General features: G+C 31.9%; 1 protein-coding gene across 1 annotated transcript in view; it reads left to right on the top strand.

Moving 5' to 3' along the window:
• Nucleotides 1-18,324, top strand: part of LOC134248408 (uncharacterized) — a 37,044-nt gene extending 18,720 nt beyond the window's left edge. The window contains exons 2-4 of the mRNA XM_062730813.1: nt 16,956-17,131; nt 17,351-17,437; nt 17,630-18,324. Of these exons, the coding sequence (XP_062586797.1) occupies nt 17,003-17,131; nt 17,351-17,437; nt 17,630-18,274 (861 nt within the window). The 5' untranslated portion in view covers nt 16,956-17,002 and the 3' untranslated portion in view covers nt 18,275-18,324. The remainder of the gene's footprint in view (nt 1-16,955; nt 17,132-17,350; nt 17,438-17,629) is intronic.
• Nucleotides 18,325-20,550: the final 2,226 nt, after the last annotated feature.

The following is a 20,550-nucleotide window of genomic DNA, read 5'->3' as shown; positions in this document are numbered from 1 at the left end:
TATTTTACACGGCATTTCTATAATGCAAAAGTGTTGGAATATTGTCAAAACATATTACAAATTTCAAATCTAAGGATCGTATTTTAGCATATTTCATATTTGCATTTGAGCATTATCAACAAATGCATCAGCATTATACAGATTTAAAAACATAAATATTAGATTTGCCACATAGGTACATGTATACTGCATTCTTGTCTGCCCCAAGCACCCATCATAGTCCTAAAGCTAATAGACAGCATCTGCAAGTTAAATAATAAAGTTTTTTTCTTGAATGGTTACAACCTACAAGATGATATCATTGAATTTATCATTTACGTCTCCATCCTTACCGCGGTGGGTTGATTTTTGCAGCGGGAACAGGCTCTCCAATATGGTCTGGGGCACTGGCATTATTATTTTATATATTAACTGCTACCACCATACAAATAAATCAAAATCCATTCCAGGCATACCGTGGATTCAATTTATTTCATAGGGATAAACTTTTGTGGGAAAGCAAAATTTAATTGGTTTGTGAGGATGCGATTTTTGGGGGTAACGGTTATAATAAAAGCGTAACTGTTCCAACCAAGGTTATACCGGTGTATCATGGGTACAGTAGCCATCAATTTCATTTCTTATATAAATCGTTAATGAATTGAATTCATATTTTTGTATACATGTATGTCATATAACACACCTGGCCGTGCCGACAAATTGAATACCATGTGTTAGCGCGGTATAACTATTACTCAAAAACGACATCCAAAAATAATTATTCAAAACTCAAATTTTCACTCTTCATAATTGTTAATTTCGTTCATGTTAATTGTGAATTTAGCGGTCTTCGGTACTGGTGTGCTAAATAGACGAAACATTCGTATGTGACGTTGGAAAGGTAAATAACACAAATGAAAATTGCAAGCGAAATATGACTAATGAATTTTAAGGCACATTTGTTGTACTAGTATTTTACGTTAATTTAAAAGGGGAAGCGCACATGTTTAACTGTAACATTGTTGGATGTACTGAGTATGTTATATTGTCGGCAAAATGCCAAACCGTCACATGTTGGCAGGATGGAAAACAGTTCCTACAATGAGAGACCAGTTGAAATGGTTGATCTATGCACATCCATCAATTTTATTTTTATAATTGATATCTTTTCACGAATATGCTTTTCCTTTTGTTCTATTATTACAGAGAAAACTTTCATTTTCAACATATGCCTTATAATTAAATGACATTCTTCTAGAGAAATTAACCCATTACAAATTTGACCAAACAGCTATAAAGTGTTTTAAGTCATTTTATCTATTAAAAATAGGACCCAGTGTTTTACATGTTTTGGATCATGTGTCTCCAATTGAAAAATAACTTTCACAGCAAGTGCCAATTTAAGGGTGCAATTTTGGACCCACTTTAATTTTTATTGTACAACTTTAAGAAAATGAAATATCCATTACATGTAAACAATTCAAATATTGCTATGTACATTGCTGACACCAAGTTAAATAAAATATATTCTAATAATCATAATGCAAGATGTTTAGAAAATACACTAAACTAACACAGCAAAGAAAATCAAAATAAGATAATACAAATTTACAACTCTATGCCTCAGACAAAACAATTGAAATGGTTGAAACTAAAAAAATTCTTGGTGTACATATTGATGATAAGTTACAGTATGCAAATCATATTGATTCGGTTTGTAAAATACTGCTGGTTTTTCGAAATTATAAGTTATTTAAAAAATTAGAAATTTCCCTTAATGCATTATGTACATCTATTATCATACCAAAAACTATATTACAATGCTTATATTTTACCATCTATTGTAACTATTTGTTTTCAGACTGTCTGCTAGGAAAAGACATTGCAGAAATCCTCGGACATGGATAGACTATTAAAATTAACAGAAAAAACGGCAGCAAGAATTATTCTTGTACGCAGCAGTCCCATTGTTTGCTTGTAAACCACTGTTTGAGAAACTTGGATGGTTAACACTTTATGACTTTTAAAAATTGATCTTAATATTTGCAAATATATAACAATTATTATTGATGATGAAAATATATTCAGTTCTTTTAAAATAAAACACTAATACCCCATATATCTTTAAATTTATTTGAATTTTCATTCTTCAACTTTACTTATAACCTGCGAATTGAAAGTAATTTTTTATCCAATTTCTGATTGCTAAAATTTTTGTAAAACTTAAAATTCATGACCTCTTGTTTTTTAAGGTGTACATTTATGGAATAAAAAAGGTCCCAAAATATTAGTTATGTCTTAATTGCTAAACATTTAAGTGTTTCTTGTAGAAAATTACATCATCAGCTGTCTCCTTGATAAATTATTTAAAAAAACTGCAGCAATAAAATTCTGATTTGTATATACATAATTGTGAAAATTGTAAAACTCTGTACATGGTCACTATATTGATAATCGTGTGATTGTAATTTGTTAATCCTGTTATTTTGTTTTATATACATGTATGATATCTGAATTGTATTACAGTTATATTTTTTGTTATTTTGATATATATTTTTCAGAAGGCCCTGAGGAAGAATAAGTTTATTACTGTCAAACGTTTCTTAAAACAGTTTTACCCCGATCTGAAAATAAATTTGTATTTATCAATTATTATTATTATAAAAATATAATTTATGAATTTAACTTTTATTGAAATACAAAAAAGTAATTCAGTTTTTTATTGAGAATGCACTTATTTATTTTATCTATAGAAAAAGAACCGAAGGAACAAGGTTTCTACATGTTAAACTTTAAGAAATTAACCCCTTTGAAAAATAAATCCATCACAACCAATTGACAGGGTTTTAAAGATGCTTTGTTTGTACAATTCTTTTTATTAACAAAGGTAAATAAAATATATCTCTTTAAGAAATACAAGGAGCTGTTATTCTACAAAGTTATTTTTCTTCACGCCGAGTTACGGGCAATTTAAGTACCTTTATCGATATCGCAAATGGCCCTCTGTCATAATTCTATGAGTCTCATTATTGCCCTTTTCGCCGGGGTACACTACCTCCCGTAAAGAAAAAATATCAATGATTCATCTTCAGAGACAGAGCCACTTGCAAAATTCCTGAATATTCCACCTCTTTTTAGTCACTATAGGACCCTTGCGAGGATTTTTACAGTTGACGGCTTATTTTTACAATAGGACAACATATGGAAACTCTTTTACGATCTGAATATTTAACTCAACATTTAATTCAACGAAAAGAACGAGATATTTCAAAGCACAGATAAGTTTTTCCTTGAAGAAAACGACATCTATCCTACCCTCAACTCCCAGCCTTCACATACTAGTGCCCCTTATACCATTTCTATGACCACTAGAATTTTTTTTTAGTTTATTATCTTGTGGAAGCTTTCAATTTTTTATTTTGCTTCCGACGCCAATGACTTGAATTCAAAAAATGGTTTTTTTTCTCTTATAACGCCTTTCCACAAAATACAGCATTGTAATGAGGCCTGTCTATACTTAAGTCCAGGACTTCACAATCGCTCAGTTACAATTTATTGTTTTGGTCGTAATTATGCTTTCGTCACAAATTCGTTTTTTTCCTTTAATCAGCCACGATTTAAAACAAAGATGGGTTTGAAAGAACAAAAACACAACTTTCTATCCAAAATTGAAAGAAATTCAATCGGTCTGTTTTCATGGTTTTAGAGTATACTGCATGTTGAAAGTGAAATAGAAATGGCGTGTCATCAATGAAGGTTAAATTAAATTGAAACAGATATCGTAAATTTTAGCATGGTAAAGATTGATTTGAAATAAGATATCTCTTCCTTTAATCTGATCACGATATCATAATTTTAAAGTCTGATATAAGAGGAGGACAAAACATGAAATCTGTGCACTCTGTTTGAAGTTTAGCTACCCATTCACCATGCTTAAAACGTTAACGTTGTTGCTTTTCTTTCATTTCGCCAGCGTTGCTAATGGCAATGACTCATGTGACCGCAAGGAGATGGAAGACACAATCTGTAGTCTGTGTGGACAAAGGAAAGGAAATCAATCAACTGGAATCGGTATTTCATAATTAGGGTTTTATAAGAATTACTTTAAAATATTCATTGGGGGCGTCTTATAATTTTATTAACATGATTTTGTATACTGTTTTTTTTTTCGATTTCTTTCATGCAAATGATATTTTAAAAATTTATGTGATGACTTTAACTTTCCAATCGTCAAATTCCCTTACTTAATGCAGTAATATACCTTCATCACCTGCATGCAGAGTTTTGTATCTCTCAGTTGATTTGATACGCAGGAGCTAGCTCTACCTATGTACAGTTTCTAAAAAAGAGGTAAATTATTGAAGAACAATTTGATGAAACAAGAATTTCAGCAGTCTCGCTTAAAGTAATCATTTCGTAAGTTCTATGGTCGAAACAATGATCTTGTCAGCAAATAAAATTATCATAGAGTCAAATGCTGACTGTCGTTTTTCATACTAATTGTTAGTCTGTTATTTACATACTGTACCGACGACAGATTTTCCGATATTTTTTCGATCATGACAAGGATCACACGGGGTGTGACCGGTCGGAAGAATACTCACTCTTCTATGTCACCTGATCCCACCTCTGATGTTTCAGAGGTCCATGCTTGCTCTGCTACTATTTTGTGTTGTTGAATCGACTTTTGCGCTTGAAAACTGTTCTTTATCTTCATATATTTCATATACGAGCACGTAGAGTCGAATCTTGCTAACTCTAATTGTCCAGAGAAAAATGATTCAATATCGTTTAGGTAAAATACTAGTAATAAAGGGTTGGTACTTCAATTAATCAACGGCATTCGAGATATCTGCAATAAAGATGCTTTACTTTTCAACTGTTATTACTAGAATGAACAATAAATCGAGATAGATTGTTATATATATTTCTTTCTTGTTTTTCAATTCAGGTCAACAAATTGCGTTTTATGCTTATATGTCGAGCAACATCCAAGTGAATACACTATCCAAGTACAAAATATTTGTTTATGACCGTGTTGAGACGAACATTGGAAACGGATATGACGTCAAGTCTGGAAAGTTTACCGCTCCAGAGAGTGGTGTTTACGTCATACACTCAACAACCGTGTCTTTCGATAGATCATGGAGCGCAATAGAACTAGTTAAGAATGGAGTCGTTAAAGATATCGCATTTGCTGATTCGGGTAGCCATGACGACAGGGATTCCTCGTCAACATTAACCATATTGAATTTGAAGAAAGGAGATATAGTGTATACAAGAGTCGGGATATATCATGGAGGAAAATATCTAGAGAGCAACAATTATGCCCGAATAAGTTTCTCTGGATTTAAACTCGTGTAAAAAGATAAATATCTTGAATAAATGAGTTTATATGAGTACTAACGATTTGTTATGTTCTGTTTCAGTTGTTTACAAGCAGGCAATTGAGAGCAAATGATACAACCTTTTTTTAAAAAATCGTTAAAATAGCTATTTAAATCATGTTTATATAAGCAAAATAATTTTTATGTCTCATTTAAAGTTCCACAATAATTGGATTGAAAGAGACAAAAAGTTATATAAACTTAAAATAAATGTTGTAGCATTTTGAACATGCTAGAAAGATTAAATTAAAAAAAATATATTATTTTAATCATTTACAACTAACATATGTCAGCAAAAATTATATAGCATTTTAAAAGAACAATTAAAGCTTTTGACAAAGAATTTGATGATACAAGGGTATCAACAATCTTGTTTAAAGTTAATTATAAATCACTGACCTTTTTCCAAGTAATGTTTTTGTGAGATTGAATATTGATAGACTTTTTGCATATAAATTGTCATCCCGCATTGTCTTATGTGATAAGAGCAAGGGATAAATCCTATGAGCAATAATGCGGTTCGTAAAGATATCAAAAACACAAACCTCTGAAAATAACAGATTAAATCAGTGGAGGTGGGAGTCGACAATGCTTCAAATTTGACCCATTAGACCGCATTGTTATTTAAAATGTAATTTTCTAAATGTATTCAATATATTGTATTTTGACGTTATGAATTTTGTCTGTAAATTGTAAGACATGCTTTTATAAAAGATACCACAGAGTCCGACACTTCTGTTTCATATTTGGATAATTTGCTTGAGAAAGACACTAATGGTAATCTAACAACCAAGCTATATGATAAACGTGATGACTTTAATGATGTTTCGGGGGTCCGTGTTTGTTCTGCTCTTATTTTGTATTGTTTTATGGACTTTGAGATTGAATACTGTTCGTTATCTCCATATCCTTTTTTTCATTATTTCGATCAAGGAATGTGCTCACAGTTTAATTCTTTACTGACGATACTCAACTACACCTGTTATTTACATTATTCAAGAATGCCAAGAAAGTCAAATTTCACAGTGCCCCTTACCGAATACATCAGTTTTCAGGGAAATCTTTGGTTTGATTTTAAAATTTTTACAGAAGGTAATTTTAATTTTTAAAAAGTCGCAAGAAAGATAAAAGCCGACCGGTGTCGCATAATATACGTTCCAGATATTTCGCGTTCCGGCCGGAACCTTAAAATCCTAATATCGGTTTCGGATTTTACTGTAAGATAGGTTCCGGCTATGGCTTCGATGCTTGTATCGCGGTACCTGTCAGATGTCTGCCAGTTGTCATTCTACCTCCAACCATGGAAGGTATCAGCACCTACTTATCTACGGGCAAGTACCCCAGTAACTTCCCCGAGAACGAGAAGAGACGAATTAAGAAGCAGGCCAAGTCCTTTTCCTTTGAGAACGACAAACTCTACAGACTGAAAACTTCCAAAACGGGGTATGTATAGTAAATATTTTCTCTTTAATTAGATTACTTAGTCTTACGTATTGTAATTCTTGAAATTAAAATCGAATTTTGGTTTAGTGCCTTTATCTAATGAACTATTAAAATATGAGAGACTGCTTCTTAAGATGCGATAATTAAAAACTTTTTCCCCCCTCATCAAAGTTGATGTCATTTTGTAAAGTCACCCCCACTGAAAGTTCATAAATTTATAAATGAATCTTGTAGATTTAGCTAGATATATTAATGACTCTTATTTGTACAAGTTTTTGCTACTATTTTGCGTGACAATTACTATGTGTTTTTTTAAGGAGAAGAACTAGTAAGTTGTTAGAACTTGTTTCTTATCCTTTTGCTTGTCAATGAAATATGTTTAAAACCCAACTAAGTTCTAAAAAAATGTTTGGTAGATCCAGATATTTAGCTTATAGGTGCCCTCTTAGACAAGAGTCAACCTCTTAAATATTTAGGGTCTGTTTCATCCTATTTTAGAAATACAAATATATATATTATACAATTATAGCCTTTTGACGAGGTCAATCCCTCGATATATAGACCTTAGAGAAAATGAGATAGTTGGAACAATAAAGAAAAATAATATTTATATATTTATAGTATGATTAAGCATTATCCTTTTAAAATAAGTGATTTTAATAAAAATGCTTTTCAGATAACAAAATTTTATTTCAATGCCTGTGTAAGCTAAAATGTCAAATTACTAAAACCCGAAAGTTGTTTTAAGTAAAAAAAACAGTGGCTTTTTACGAGAGTTAGCGAGACTACAGTGAGATAGGGTAAATTATTCACGGAAATGTAGCTAGGAAGTGACTAGCACTTGGAGACATGGTAAACAGAAAAGTTATGTTGCGTTTTAGTTTTCACCACCCTATAGTATCATTTTGTAGAAATGTCATTCGATCTCTCTTGGATTCATTCAAATTTTAATTATAAGTATTCTCTATGTTACAATTTTCTGCTGTCATGAATTAAAGTTTCTTTTTGAACAAATATTTTGCATTTAACCGGGACTATATTTTTGGCATCAGAATTAGCAAATGAGGCACCAATATTTGTTACTTTAACTGACGAATCTGCTGAATGAGAATTGCATTATGGGTTACTACGAATACTACAGGAATTTTACGCTTCATAAATTCCTTTATTGTACTATCGGTGAACACAGTTGTCAGGTAGATTCCCTGGTCAACACACTTGATCACGAGTATAGTTATGTAAAAAAGTTTTGTCCGTTTAAATGCATACGAGAAGCTGTTCGTTTTCTTTACCCTTGAAGTGCTGTTCTGAACTTGAAAGTAACTACGTATACATTTTATTAAACATATTTTTTTTCTAGTTAACAACAAATTAAAAACACCCGTGATATCTTTCATAGTTTCGAATACTAGTATTTGCTGTATATTGTTCCACAGAACTTTTTTTTTTATTTTGCAACTCCATTGACATGATCATATATTGACCTGAACCACGTGTTCGAAGTAACACACAAACATGTATTTAGCGTAAACGTATTCAATCAACAACTGGTTTTGCTAATAAAACTTAGAATTCTCTGTGCGCATTAAATAGCAATAGCCATATAAGGCAAACAAAGATTTTGTCAGTGTAAATGATATTACACACTTAAGTCCCTTTGCTATATCGGTAATATAATAAGCTTGAAGTTTTTGCAGTTAACTATGATTTTTTATATTATTGTCCCCCCCCCCCCCTTTAGCCAAAAATTTCTGTTGAAAAATCATGAAAGCCTTTCAGAAAGGTCTTGAAACACATTTTATACAGGATGTACATGTATATTTCAAAAGAAATTCAGCATTCTTGCATATAGCATTTTTTTGTTTTACTGCCAATTTTTCTATAAAACCGGTTGTGTGACCCTATAACCTTTTAATATAAATATATACCATGTGTCTTGAATTTAAATCACAATAACATTAGTAGGGGTGATATTTATAATATGATTAAGCTTTATCCTTTTAAAATAAGTGATTTTAATAAAAATGCTTTTCAGATAACAAAATTTTATTTCAATGCCTGTGTAAGCTAAAATGTCAACTTGAAATCCTAAATTGTTTTAAGTAAAAAACAAAACAAAATTTTCTTGCAACTAAAGGAAAATTAGAGTGTAAATATTTATATATATGCCTTTTTAAATTTAAAGGATTTAAAAGTTTTTCTGAATTTCTCTGTTTTTAGCTCACCTGAGCCAAAGGCTCAAGTGAGCTTTTCTGATCACAATTTGTCCTTGAATATGCTGATGTAGTATGGGATAATTCTCACAAGAAAATGCAGAATTGTTAGAAAAGGTCCAAGTAGAAGCCGCAAGAATTATTACTGGTCTGAGAGTAAATTCCTCAAGATCTAATCTATACGACGAACTCGGCTGGGAGCCATTATATCAGAGAAGAACAAATCATAAACTAATATTATTTTATAAAATGTTCCATGGTATTGCCCCTAATTATCTTAACGAATTATTACAGCCCTTCCAACCAGTGCAACACTCTTATAGTTTGAGATCAGATGGTAATAATCTTTCTTTATCATTATGTCGAACTGTATCATACTATGAAAGTTTTATTCCTTCAACCATAAAACTGTGGAATAATCTTAGTTCTGATGTGAGAATGTCACCTTCTTTATCAATTTTCAAGTCAAAAATAAACCAACCTTTTAGCAGTTGTAAATACTTCAACTATGGTAGCAGAAATGAGAATATACTTCACTGTCAACTACGTAATAAAGCTAGTAATCTTAATGCACACCTAAAACATCATTATATAATAGCCGATGCATCTTGTCTGAAGTGTAATTACCATACAGAAGATAATGAACACATTTTTATGGATTGTCCAGCATATAGCATTCAAAGAAACAAACTAAGAAAAAACTTAAATGAGCTTGATGTACCTTATGATCTAAAAATTCTTTTACAAGGGGGTTCGGAGTATTCGTTCCAAACGAACCTCAATATTATAAAAAATGTACATGAATATATCAAGTTAACAAAACGTTTTTAAGCGCATTCTTCTCTTTTTATATGCATTTTTGTCATTTTATACATGTTTATATTTGTTATGCTTATTTTGATCTGGATCTGTGCGAGTCAGGATGTGGTTGCGTGTGTGAGGGTGTGTGTGAATGCGTATGTGAGCACTCATATCTAAATATGCATTGTTAATATATACTCTGTTCATTGTATTGTAACCTTGACCTGTTGTATAGAGAGGGTATCTATAGGCTTAAGCCTGTTGCCCAATCTATTCAGTTTACTGAATAATTATTGTTTAAAGTAAGTTTTTACTTGATAACGCATTATACTGCTCTACACAGAACTTAAATTTTTCATAAGGATGGTACCTTAGCTCGGGACTAAAATTATACATAGTCATAATCAATAGTCTCGGTAACAAAAAAGTTACCTGTTTATTTTCTCATTTTAGAAGAAAGATAAATTAACCCGGAACAAATTACATGGTCTTATTTAACGTTCCGGGGCCCGTTTTTCAAAAGAACTTACGACTTTAAAAGACCAACGTTATTTCTTCACATAACTCTTTAACATTATATTGAAAATTATTTTAAACCTTTTAAAAGGAATGTGGTAAGATATTTTAGCAGAAAGAAATTTTAAAAGGAATGTGGTAAGATATTTTAGCAGAAAGAAATTTTCTCAGAGAATTATTAAATTTGCAAAACTTTACAATCATCTTAAGTTTTTGGTCTTAGTCGTAAGTTCTTTCGTAAAATGGGCCCCTGGGTTACAATATCTAATAATTTTTTTAATAAGCTGTTCCTTCCTTTCTAACTCCATACCAGGGAGAACCATATATTCTAGAACCAATATTTTCCAGTTTTTGGCGAAGCGAAGTTAGCCCGGAACCAAAAATTATGGTCATATTTAACATTCCGGGTTACAGTTACTGAAAGATATTTCAGATATTTTTGCTACTTAGATGTTTCTTTTCCACTATTTGACGAAGCAGAATTAACCAGAATAAAAAATTATGATCATAATTAACGTTCCGGATTACAATTCCAGTTTAGTTAGCCCGTAACCAAAAATTATGGGCATAATTACAGTCCCGGGTTATAATTACTGAAAGATATTTCATACATTTTTGCTGCTAAGTTGTTTCTTTCTTATTTGTTAACGAACCTAAATTAGCCCGGAGTCAGAAATTATAATCATAATTAACGTTCCGGGTTACAATTACTGAAAGATATTTCATATTTTTTTGATACTAAGTTGTTTCTTTTCCAGTTTTTGGCGAGGCGAAGTTAGCCCGGAACCAAAAATTATGGTTATTATTTACGTTTCGGTTGCCATTATTGAAATATATTTCAAACACTTTTACTACTTATTTGTTTCTTTTCCAGTTTTTGGCGAAGGAAGTTAGCCCGGAACCAAAAATTATCTTCATAGTTAACGTTCCGGGTTACAATTACTGAAAGATATTTCATATATTTTTGCTACTAAGTTGTTTCTTTTCCAGTTTTTGGCGAGGCGAAGTTAGCCCGGAACCAAAAGTTATCTTCATAGTTAGCGTTCCGGGTTACAATTACTGAAAGATATTTCATACATTTTTGCTACTAAGTTGTTTCTTTTCCAGTTTTTGGCGAGGCGAAGTTAGCCCGGAACCAAAAATTATCGTCATTAGTAACGTTCCGGGTTGCCATTATTGAAATATATAAAATTTCAAACATTTTTACTACTTAATTGTTTCTTTTCCAGTTTTTGGCGAAGCGAAGTTAAATCGGAACCAAAACTTATGGTCATAATTAACGTTCCGGGTTACAATTACTGAAAGATATTTCATACATTTTTGCTACTAAGTTGTTTCTTTTCCAGTTTTTGGCGAGGCGAAGTTAGCCCGGAACCAAAAATTATCTTCATAGTTAACGTTCCGGGTTACAATTACTTTAAAAGATATTTCATATATTTTTGCTACTTGGTTGTTATTTTTCCACTATTTGACGAAGCATAGTTAACCCGGAACCAAAAATTATGTAATAATTAACGTTCCGGTTTGCAATGACCGACAGATATTTAGTATATTTAGCTAATTAGTTGTTCCTTTTCCAGTTTTTGACAAAAGAAGTTAGCACGGAACCTTTCAAAAGTATGTCACACTTCAAGGTTAAGGGCACAAAATCAAAACTCACAGTGTGTTTAGAAAGGTCTTGTCACAGTTTTATTCAAGAACCACATGTTACGCATTTTTAAGTCATGAGTTAATTTTTTGAATATGTGAAATGTCAAGGTCAAGGTCACGAGATCAAAAATCATAGTGTATTTAGAAAGGTCTTGTCACATATATCAAACAAGGGGTCAAAAATCATAGTGTATTTAGGAAGGACCATATAGAAAGGTTTTGTCACAGGTACTAAACATGTGTTATATGACATCCCCATCTCTTCCCATTGGCGTCGGAAGCAAATTGAAAGGTGGGGGCTAAGGGTAAGAAAAATTTTTTTTAGACCTCCAAAAAAAAAAAAAATCATGCCCTTTGCCCAAACTCGAAAATCCTATTTCGTGATGGTGGTGGTGGTGGTAGTGGGGGGGGGGGGGGGGGGTAAAAGTTCGAACCTCAGTACCAAATTTTTTTTTATATAAATATATAATTAGAGTTTTTGAAATTTTGTATAAAAAATCTATAATATCTGTAGGAAAAGTCATTCAAAGATGTCTTTTGAAAAGTAAGGTAGGTGATAGAACAAATTTCGTTCGCGGTTGCGTTCCCCACTAAGACTTGTTTGTTCAACATTCAACAAATTGTTAATCAAAATATATAAAATTTCATACAAGCATATCAGGTTTTTTGCCTACACTTCACTGCAGAGGAAAGGGGGGGGGAGTACACAGATTTAACAATGCTATTCATATAAATAGTAAAATACAGATCTGTGTCTGTCATACATTTCTTCTTTATTTTACAAATGTTTATACAAATGAGGATGTTCTTACGCGCATAAATAAAAATGAGTTGATCTTTATTCAATAGTTTTTAGCCGTGTCATTGAAACATTTCCAAGTTTATCATATTTTGTTGATATTACTTTGAAATTGAAAAAAAAAGCTTTACCTGACGAATAAAAATAATCAACGAACAAGAAACACTTTTTCTTCATATTAAATGGCTGAACTTATAAATTCCCGTTTTAGATCCGTCATCCAATCGTTTCCTATTATGTTCTTGTATTTCAATTGATTAATATAGTTGGTTTTACAGAAACGCAACTATGGGTATTTAAAAATTTTGTAAGGGAATTAAATTATCATCCAATAAGTTTTTTTTTACCGTAATATAATTAATCTATCACCATTATCATCTGATGTGGGATTACGCCGATTCGCATGTCTGCGCAATTATTTGTATCGACAGAAGCCAAGGGTGTCGTAAAACAGCACGATGGGGTATATCAATGTAAACAAATTTCACACCTTCTCTTGTTTACAAAGAATCAAAATAATCAGCAGGAATTTTATGGATTAATATATTATTCAAATCAGAGACATCAATAAATATTAAATTAAATGTCTCTGGTGAAAATACCGCATATTCTGACTTGAAATGTAAACATTGTATGCCTTACATTTAAATGCTGCTGTATAATATACGAAGATATTGAAAAAACTAAAATTAATAGCCAATATTAATTATAAATAAAGAATTAAATAGGGTGCTTGGTTGCCCGGAACGTTTATTATGACCGGAACCAAACTTACCCGGACCGGAACGTTTAATATGGCCCGGAACCAGTATTATAGGTATTAAGCGTTCCGGCCGGAACGTAAATTATGCGACACCGGTCACACCTGCTGCGTGCTCCTTAAGCTTGTCATCATAGGGAAATAACAGAAAATATACGTCGTCAATTCAGAGTATAAATAATTGACTAACAAAATTATGAAAAATTTCAGTCAGCATTTGACTCAGTGATAAATTATATTTGCTGACAAGGCCATTGTATATATCTATCATAGAAGTTACGAAATGATGATTTTAAACAAGACAGCTGACATTCTAGTTTCATCAACCTGTTTGTCAATAATATGCCTCGTGATAGAATTTGTTCATACGATGAGCATACTCTTGCATATCTAATCATGAAGCGCATACTAATTGTAAAGCAGAACAAATCGTTTTATGTATAGATATTATTACGCTGTGAAAAGGTCCGTAATAAACCATGAAGTGTGAAAAACTTCATACAGCTATGGAAATATTTGCTGTCTTTACATTTATATGATAAGAGAGATACTAAAAATTATATCTTATTAAACAATAAATCCAAAGGGTCATTTCATGCAAATAATTACAAATCAAGCAAAAAAGGTAAATTATTGCCAAGCAAGTTGATGAAACAAGAATATCAGCAGTCTCGTTTAAAGTCATTTCGTAAGATCTATGGTCAATACAATGACCTTGTCAGCAAATACAATTTATCACGTGAAAGTCAAATGCTGATTGACGTTTTTTGTTATTTTAGTCCATTATTTATACACTGAAATGACGACGGATTTTCCCGTTATTTCCAGATCATGTCAAGGCGGGCGTGACAGGTCAGCAGGGGATGCTCACTCCTCCATTGCACATGATCCCACCTCTAATATCTCGGAAGTCTGTGTTTGCTCTGCTCCTATTTTGTATTGTTTTATGGACTTTGATATTGAATACTGTTCGTTATCTCCATATCCTTAATTTATAAAAAAAAAATGAATCTACTCTTTATGCGTGTTGGTAATTTGGCACATTTGCGTTTATTTCTTAATATTTTTTTTTCATTTTTTTTTAATCAGAAGACCAATCGGCCTGGTTATATTCGTCATAATATACAATTATTGCTGTTTTTAAGGTCAATACGATGATTTAGACACCTGAAGAGTACAATATTCACTGAGCCCGAAGGGCGAAGTGAATATTGTACTTCGAAGGTGTCTAAATCATCGTATTGACAGTAAAAAACAGCAATAACTGTTTTATTATATGATTAAACAACAGCAAACTCCTACAGGACTGTTTCTTTGCTTTCATTGAAAGTTTTAACAAGAAATTTCAACAAGAACACATTGTAACAGAATAAATGGAACAGGTCAATAATTCCTTATATTGACCTGCAATAATTCCTTGTATTGACCTGGAACGTCACGTGCAGGTCAATACAACGTAGTATTTTTCTAACATAGTTGGATCTCAGCCAATCAGAGAGAAGGAAATTATTCAATCATATAATAAATACGGGATATTTACCACAAATAAGTAGTCTTAAAGTATCTCAAAATTAAACACTTCTGGAAACCCATTGTGCAAGTTTAATAGAATACCTTGCAAAGATTCTGATTATTCAATTAGAAATACTGTAGACGTACTTTTTTCCAAGGGGACATAATTCCGTGGAATCTCAATTTCTGTTTGATCCGCGGGTAGAAATTACGCGGATTTTCTAGATTGTCACTATATGGCTTATACATTTATATTTAGTACGCTTGGACAAATTTCCGCGGAAAATTTGTGACCGCGTACATAGCGTAAATTAATACCACGCGGAAAAAAAAGTACTTCTACAGTATTTTTGCCTATCGCTTTTACAACAAATATTTCAGTGTACAATATTTCAAAAGCAACATGGGCAAACAACCTTTCTCCGTTTACATTCGAATGATTTAAATGTTTTCTTAAATTACATCGACAAGCATGCATTCAAAAAGTTGTACACTGCGCAATATATGCACAATAAAGTTAATGTTACGCTTGAAAAAGATTGGCCGAGTCACAAGAAACGGTCTTGACATAACAAAGATGGTGAACACATCACAAAACGAAAATGCCTTCCCACACTCATCTGGTAAGAATTAAAGATGTAAAAATGCTTTGAATACATTTATATGCATATACATGTATGTAAATATATAAAATCTACTTAAAACAAACTCGAAGAAATCGGTCGATAATGAACAAAGATCATTCTCAAACGTCTTTTGAAATCAACACAAATTATAAGCAGAGGCAAAATGGATCTCTAAAAAAAGAGGTAGAAGCAGGTGCCATGAAAGAAAGGATCTCCCGACGACCGGTCACAGGGTCCTCCGTGTGCTTCTTATCAGTTTCGGAGAAACAAGAATATCTGTAGATAAACTGATGTTAAAACAATAGTCTAGTGATTTGAATGAACAAATTCAGTCAAAAGTTGACTTAACAGACTTTACTTGCATACAAAGTTCCTGTATTGAACGTAAATTTTGCGGTTGATATCATTGTATCATCACTTTATTTTTAATACCTACTTTATTTTATAAATTGTTCGTTTGCATCGAATTGTAGAATTGAACTTGATACAATTGAAGATATTCAAATGTTTATGTACTTTTTCAACTGATTTCATTCTTCATAAAAAAACATCTAACAACCAGATTCGTTAAACATGCTAAAGGTCATATGTCGGATGACACCATACTATACATCTGACGGACATTTTTCATACCAATTGTTAGTCCATTATTTATCATTTTTCCGTTATTTATTTATCATGACAAGAAGAACACGGCTGTTGGGACCGGTCAGCAGTCCCACCTCTGATGTATCGGAGGTTGATTGAATTTGTATTGTTTTATACTTTTTTGATATTGAATACTGTCCGTTATCTCCATATCCTTCATTTAAAATCTTTCACTTTTCACCCACTTTATCATGTAAACCCAATTGTCAAAACAGATTAGAAAGCAATATTTTAGAAGAAATTCTTAAATGAAAGATACTCCTAAGCGTTCGGTCACTGGTGACTTCTTTCATTTTAGCCACCATTTAATGTTTTCGAAGATAGCTCGTAGATCTGTAACATAAACATGCCATGTTCAGATCCTATCTTAAGATTTCTGTGTATAGGATCTTTTGGATGAGGCCTAAAAAACCAAGGCCTATGTCATGATTCCATTAGTTACCTAAACGATAAAGTACCCTCACTGTTCGATGGTCCTGAGTATCAAGAAAGTTCTGAAATTAAAGTATCTCACCATATAGTGTCTTCAAATGTAAATGAAAAATTCTCGCAATCATTTTCCTACCATTAAGGTAATCAAATAAGAGATTTTGTTAATTAAAATAAATATATCTTTTCCAGTTGATCTTTCAAAGAGACAAAAGAACGCTGCCGGACATTTCTTTTTGATGTCCATTGTTTTGATAGGCATTTCAGCAGGAAGCATCATATTTGGAATTTTACTGATTGTCGATAAAGACAAAGAGACGTTCGTTTTCTCAAGGGACACAGGCGCTCCAATATGGTCAGGAGCAGTGGTAATGATATTATATAAATATAATTAATAATATAATACAATTTTAAAATAATATGCTATAATATGATTAATAATTTAATATAATGATATAATATACCCGCGGTAATGTAATATAATATAGTTTGGCATGCAAATGTATCACAAGGTTTTATTTACAATAAGGATATGCCGGTCATGCTCATGAAAAAAACATTTGCTTTTATTACAATTTTATTTGTAGCTCCTGTTAAGTGGTATATTTTGTTACTTTGTCTCTAACATGGATATTGATGATCGAAATCTACCATCTCCCACCTACATCATGAGAGTAAGTCACTTCGTTTTATTTTATTTTCTGCTCCAGTGTCGTATTGTGTTATCCTCTTTCATGAGACCAACATCTTTTACTTGCTTGAGAAACCTAACTTCTTTTGATTTTACGAATAAAAATATCTTTTATACATGTTATAGGATTTACATTGTAGTAATATAATATAATATAGATATTTTCTTGTGACAGGTGAATGTTTACAGAGTGATGAACGGGGTGAGCTTCGGAATAAATGTCATAGCTGTTGGACTCTGTTCGGTTCCCGTCATCATGCTTTTAATCTTTTGCATCGCCATATCTGTTGATGGTGGCGATTACACGTGTTCTGTTGAGGAAAGCCGGAAGTGGGACATTGTAGCATTGATATTCTCCATCATTTTGTGTATCGCTAACGATGTTGGGTTTGTTTTATTGCGGATTATTGATAAAGAATTGCAATCTGATGGAAAAGGAAACACTTCTAGCGATATCAGAAACACTAGAGTAAACCCAACCGATAGAGAAAACGACATTCAAAGAAATATAGATCCACCCCAACAGAACATTTATATAGCTAGTAATTTAGATCCGCAACAACAGAACATAAATATGCCTAGTGATTTTAATCCACCCAAACAGAATACATATAAACCTATTGATTTAGATCCGCCCCAACAGAACATTCAAATTCCTAGTGATTTAGATCCGCCCCAACAGAACTTTACTATACATGTACCTAGTGATTTAGATTCGCCCCAACAGAACATTAATAGACAAAGTGATTTAGATCCATCTACACAAAAGAAAAATAAAAAAGGGAAGAGAAAGAAAAGGAGAATTAGTGATCTAGATTAACAGGTTTTTATGGGTTGAGAATATTGATTGGGATGACTATAAAATATGTTCTTTTTCTCTGTCTTTAGAGCACCAGTTGATAATATTGTCACTATCATTATGATCCACAATCAGCTTAAAATTAACTTATTATGAGTTAAGTCATATCATTTCCGCAACCACGATTGTCACAAAGCATGCACAATCATTCTTCCTTTTGGAAACTTTTTAAAAAGACGAAATACCAGCTGATCAACGATCTCTGCGTCTATTGAGCTCTTAAACTCTTATTATTCATTGTATTGTACCATTGAACAGTTTGATATTTTATGCTTTATACGAATATTCATTTTTCATTTTATCTTAAAATAAAGTCAGAACAAAAACTACTAAATCATAATTACTTTATTCTATCAAAAGTATCAAAAATTAGTTGCGGGTTTGTAGCTCTAGTCTGAATCTATTGGGATTGACGACCAAAGGGCTATACGCATAAAAATGTTTATTTATTACCCACATGGAAGAGTGCTGTTTCTCGATTATTAAAAGTGCAGTCTCAAATTATAACTTATTCTGTGTAACTAACACATTCTTTTTACTCTTTCCCCATCAAAACTTTCCCATAATCGTAGCCATTCTGGACCTAAAACCGGGACCATTAAAAAATTTAGATATTTATTCTGCTATTCTGGATGGCAAGATATTTCTGTCCAGATACAAGATACCACATAGTCTGACACATCTGTTTCATATTTGGATATTTCACTTAAAAAAGACGTTAATGGTAATCTAACAACCAAGCTCCATGTTAAAAGTGATGACTTTAACTTTTCTATCGTCAACTAATTTATGCGCAATATAACTTCATCACCTGCATACGGAGTTTAAATATATCAGTTGATTTGATACGCAAGCGCATGCTTTACGTAAGAACAATTTCGAGGTAAATGATTGGCACACAAGTTGATGAAATAAGTATTGCAGCTGTCTAATTTAAAGTCATTATTTCGTGAGTTCTATGTCCGACACAATGACCTTGTCAGCAAATACAATTTATCATTGAGTCAAATGCAGATTGACGTTTTTCATACTAATTGTTAGTCCATTAATTATGCACTGAATTGACGACGGATTTTTCCGTTTTTTTCCCGATCATGACAAGGAGCACACGGCGGGTGTGACCGGTGTTTAAATCTAAAATGGCGAACAAAAGTTGAAAACATTGCTTTTGTCAAAAATTGAGATGTTATTGTTCTCATTATGGACTACAAATAGTAAAGCGTCCAAACATGAAACACGCATTCTGCAATTTCTCTGATTTATTCGTGTTTACTGCGAATTATCGAATTGACATATAATGTTATTTGATCAAGCCTTGTTTATTAACCATATGGAGATAATGAACAGTATTTAATTAAAATGTCAACTTAAAAGCCACAGCAAAAGTTTTCTCTTCAAGTAGTTATTTAATAAAAAGGCTTTGTAAGAATAAAAAAAAATCATAGAAAGTAGCAAAATGTGCTCCAAGCCAAATTCCAGCAGACTCAATCCATGTTGAGACAATAAATTCTAATTTAACACACAACTTGTATCTTGGACAATATCAACGTACCTGTTTTTTGAAGACACTATAAGTCCAAAAGGATGCATTATTTGGAATTTTCTGAAGAAAAGTCAACTAATGTGTTTGAACAGACTTTTTTAATCGCTTATCTGCTTTTTGTCACCTTTTATCCGTTTGAAATCTATTCTACATATTAATATAAACATTATAATTCTATATAATTTTTGGAATATTATTTTATCTTACCGCATTTTCATTTGCAGTTAGTGTTCATATTTACCAGTATGTATATTTTATGGTCCAGCTATATAAAAAATACCTAGCCCTGTTGTTTAATATCTATTTCATTCGTCTATACACGATTAAGCTTTTGTTATTATAAAAATATTAGCATTTTATGTCGTGACTTTCTATATTAAGAAGAATTGATTTTTCTTCTTCATAGCGTTAACAGTTTAATATTAACATAAGACAATATTCTTTTTGCTTTCATTAAACGAATTAAATAAAAAAAATGTTTTTAAAAGTAGAAATCACATTCTTAATATTAATAATATATCACGCTAAGTATCTTAACTTTACAACACGTTAGCAGTTTTATGCAATTGATCAACATGTCAAGAGTTTAATTTTAAACTCATCTGTAAAAGATGTCAGGTAAGCAATTTCTGTTATCTTCAACAAATAAATCCGTACAATATAACGTCCCCAAATTCTAATAAAATGTGAATAA

This window comes from Saccostrea cucullata, unplaced genomic scaffold, assembly GCF_032062105.1.
Source record: "Saccostrea cucullata isolate Sc308-1 unplaced genomic scaffold, CSIRO_AGI_Scuc_v1 ctg6293, whole genome shotgun sequence".
NCBI lineage: Eukaryota > Metazoa > Mollusca > Bivalvia > Ostreida > Ostreidae > Saccostrea > Saccostrea cuccullata.
Note: the sequence above shows the minus strand (reverse complement) of the source record. Positions and strands in the feature narration are given on the sequence as shown.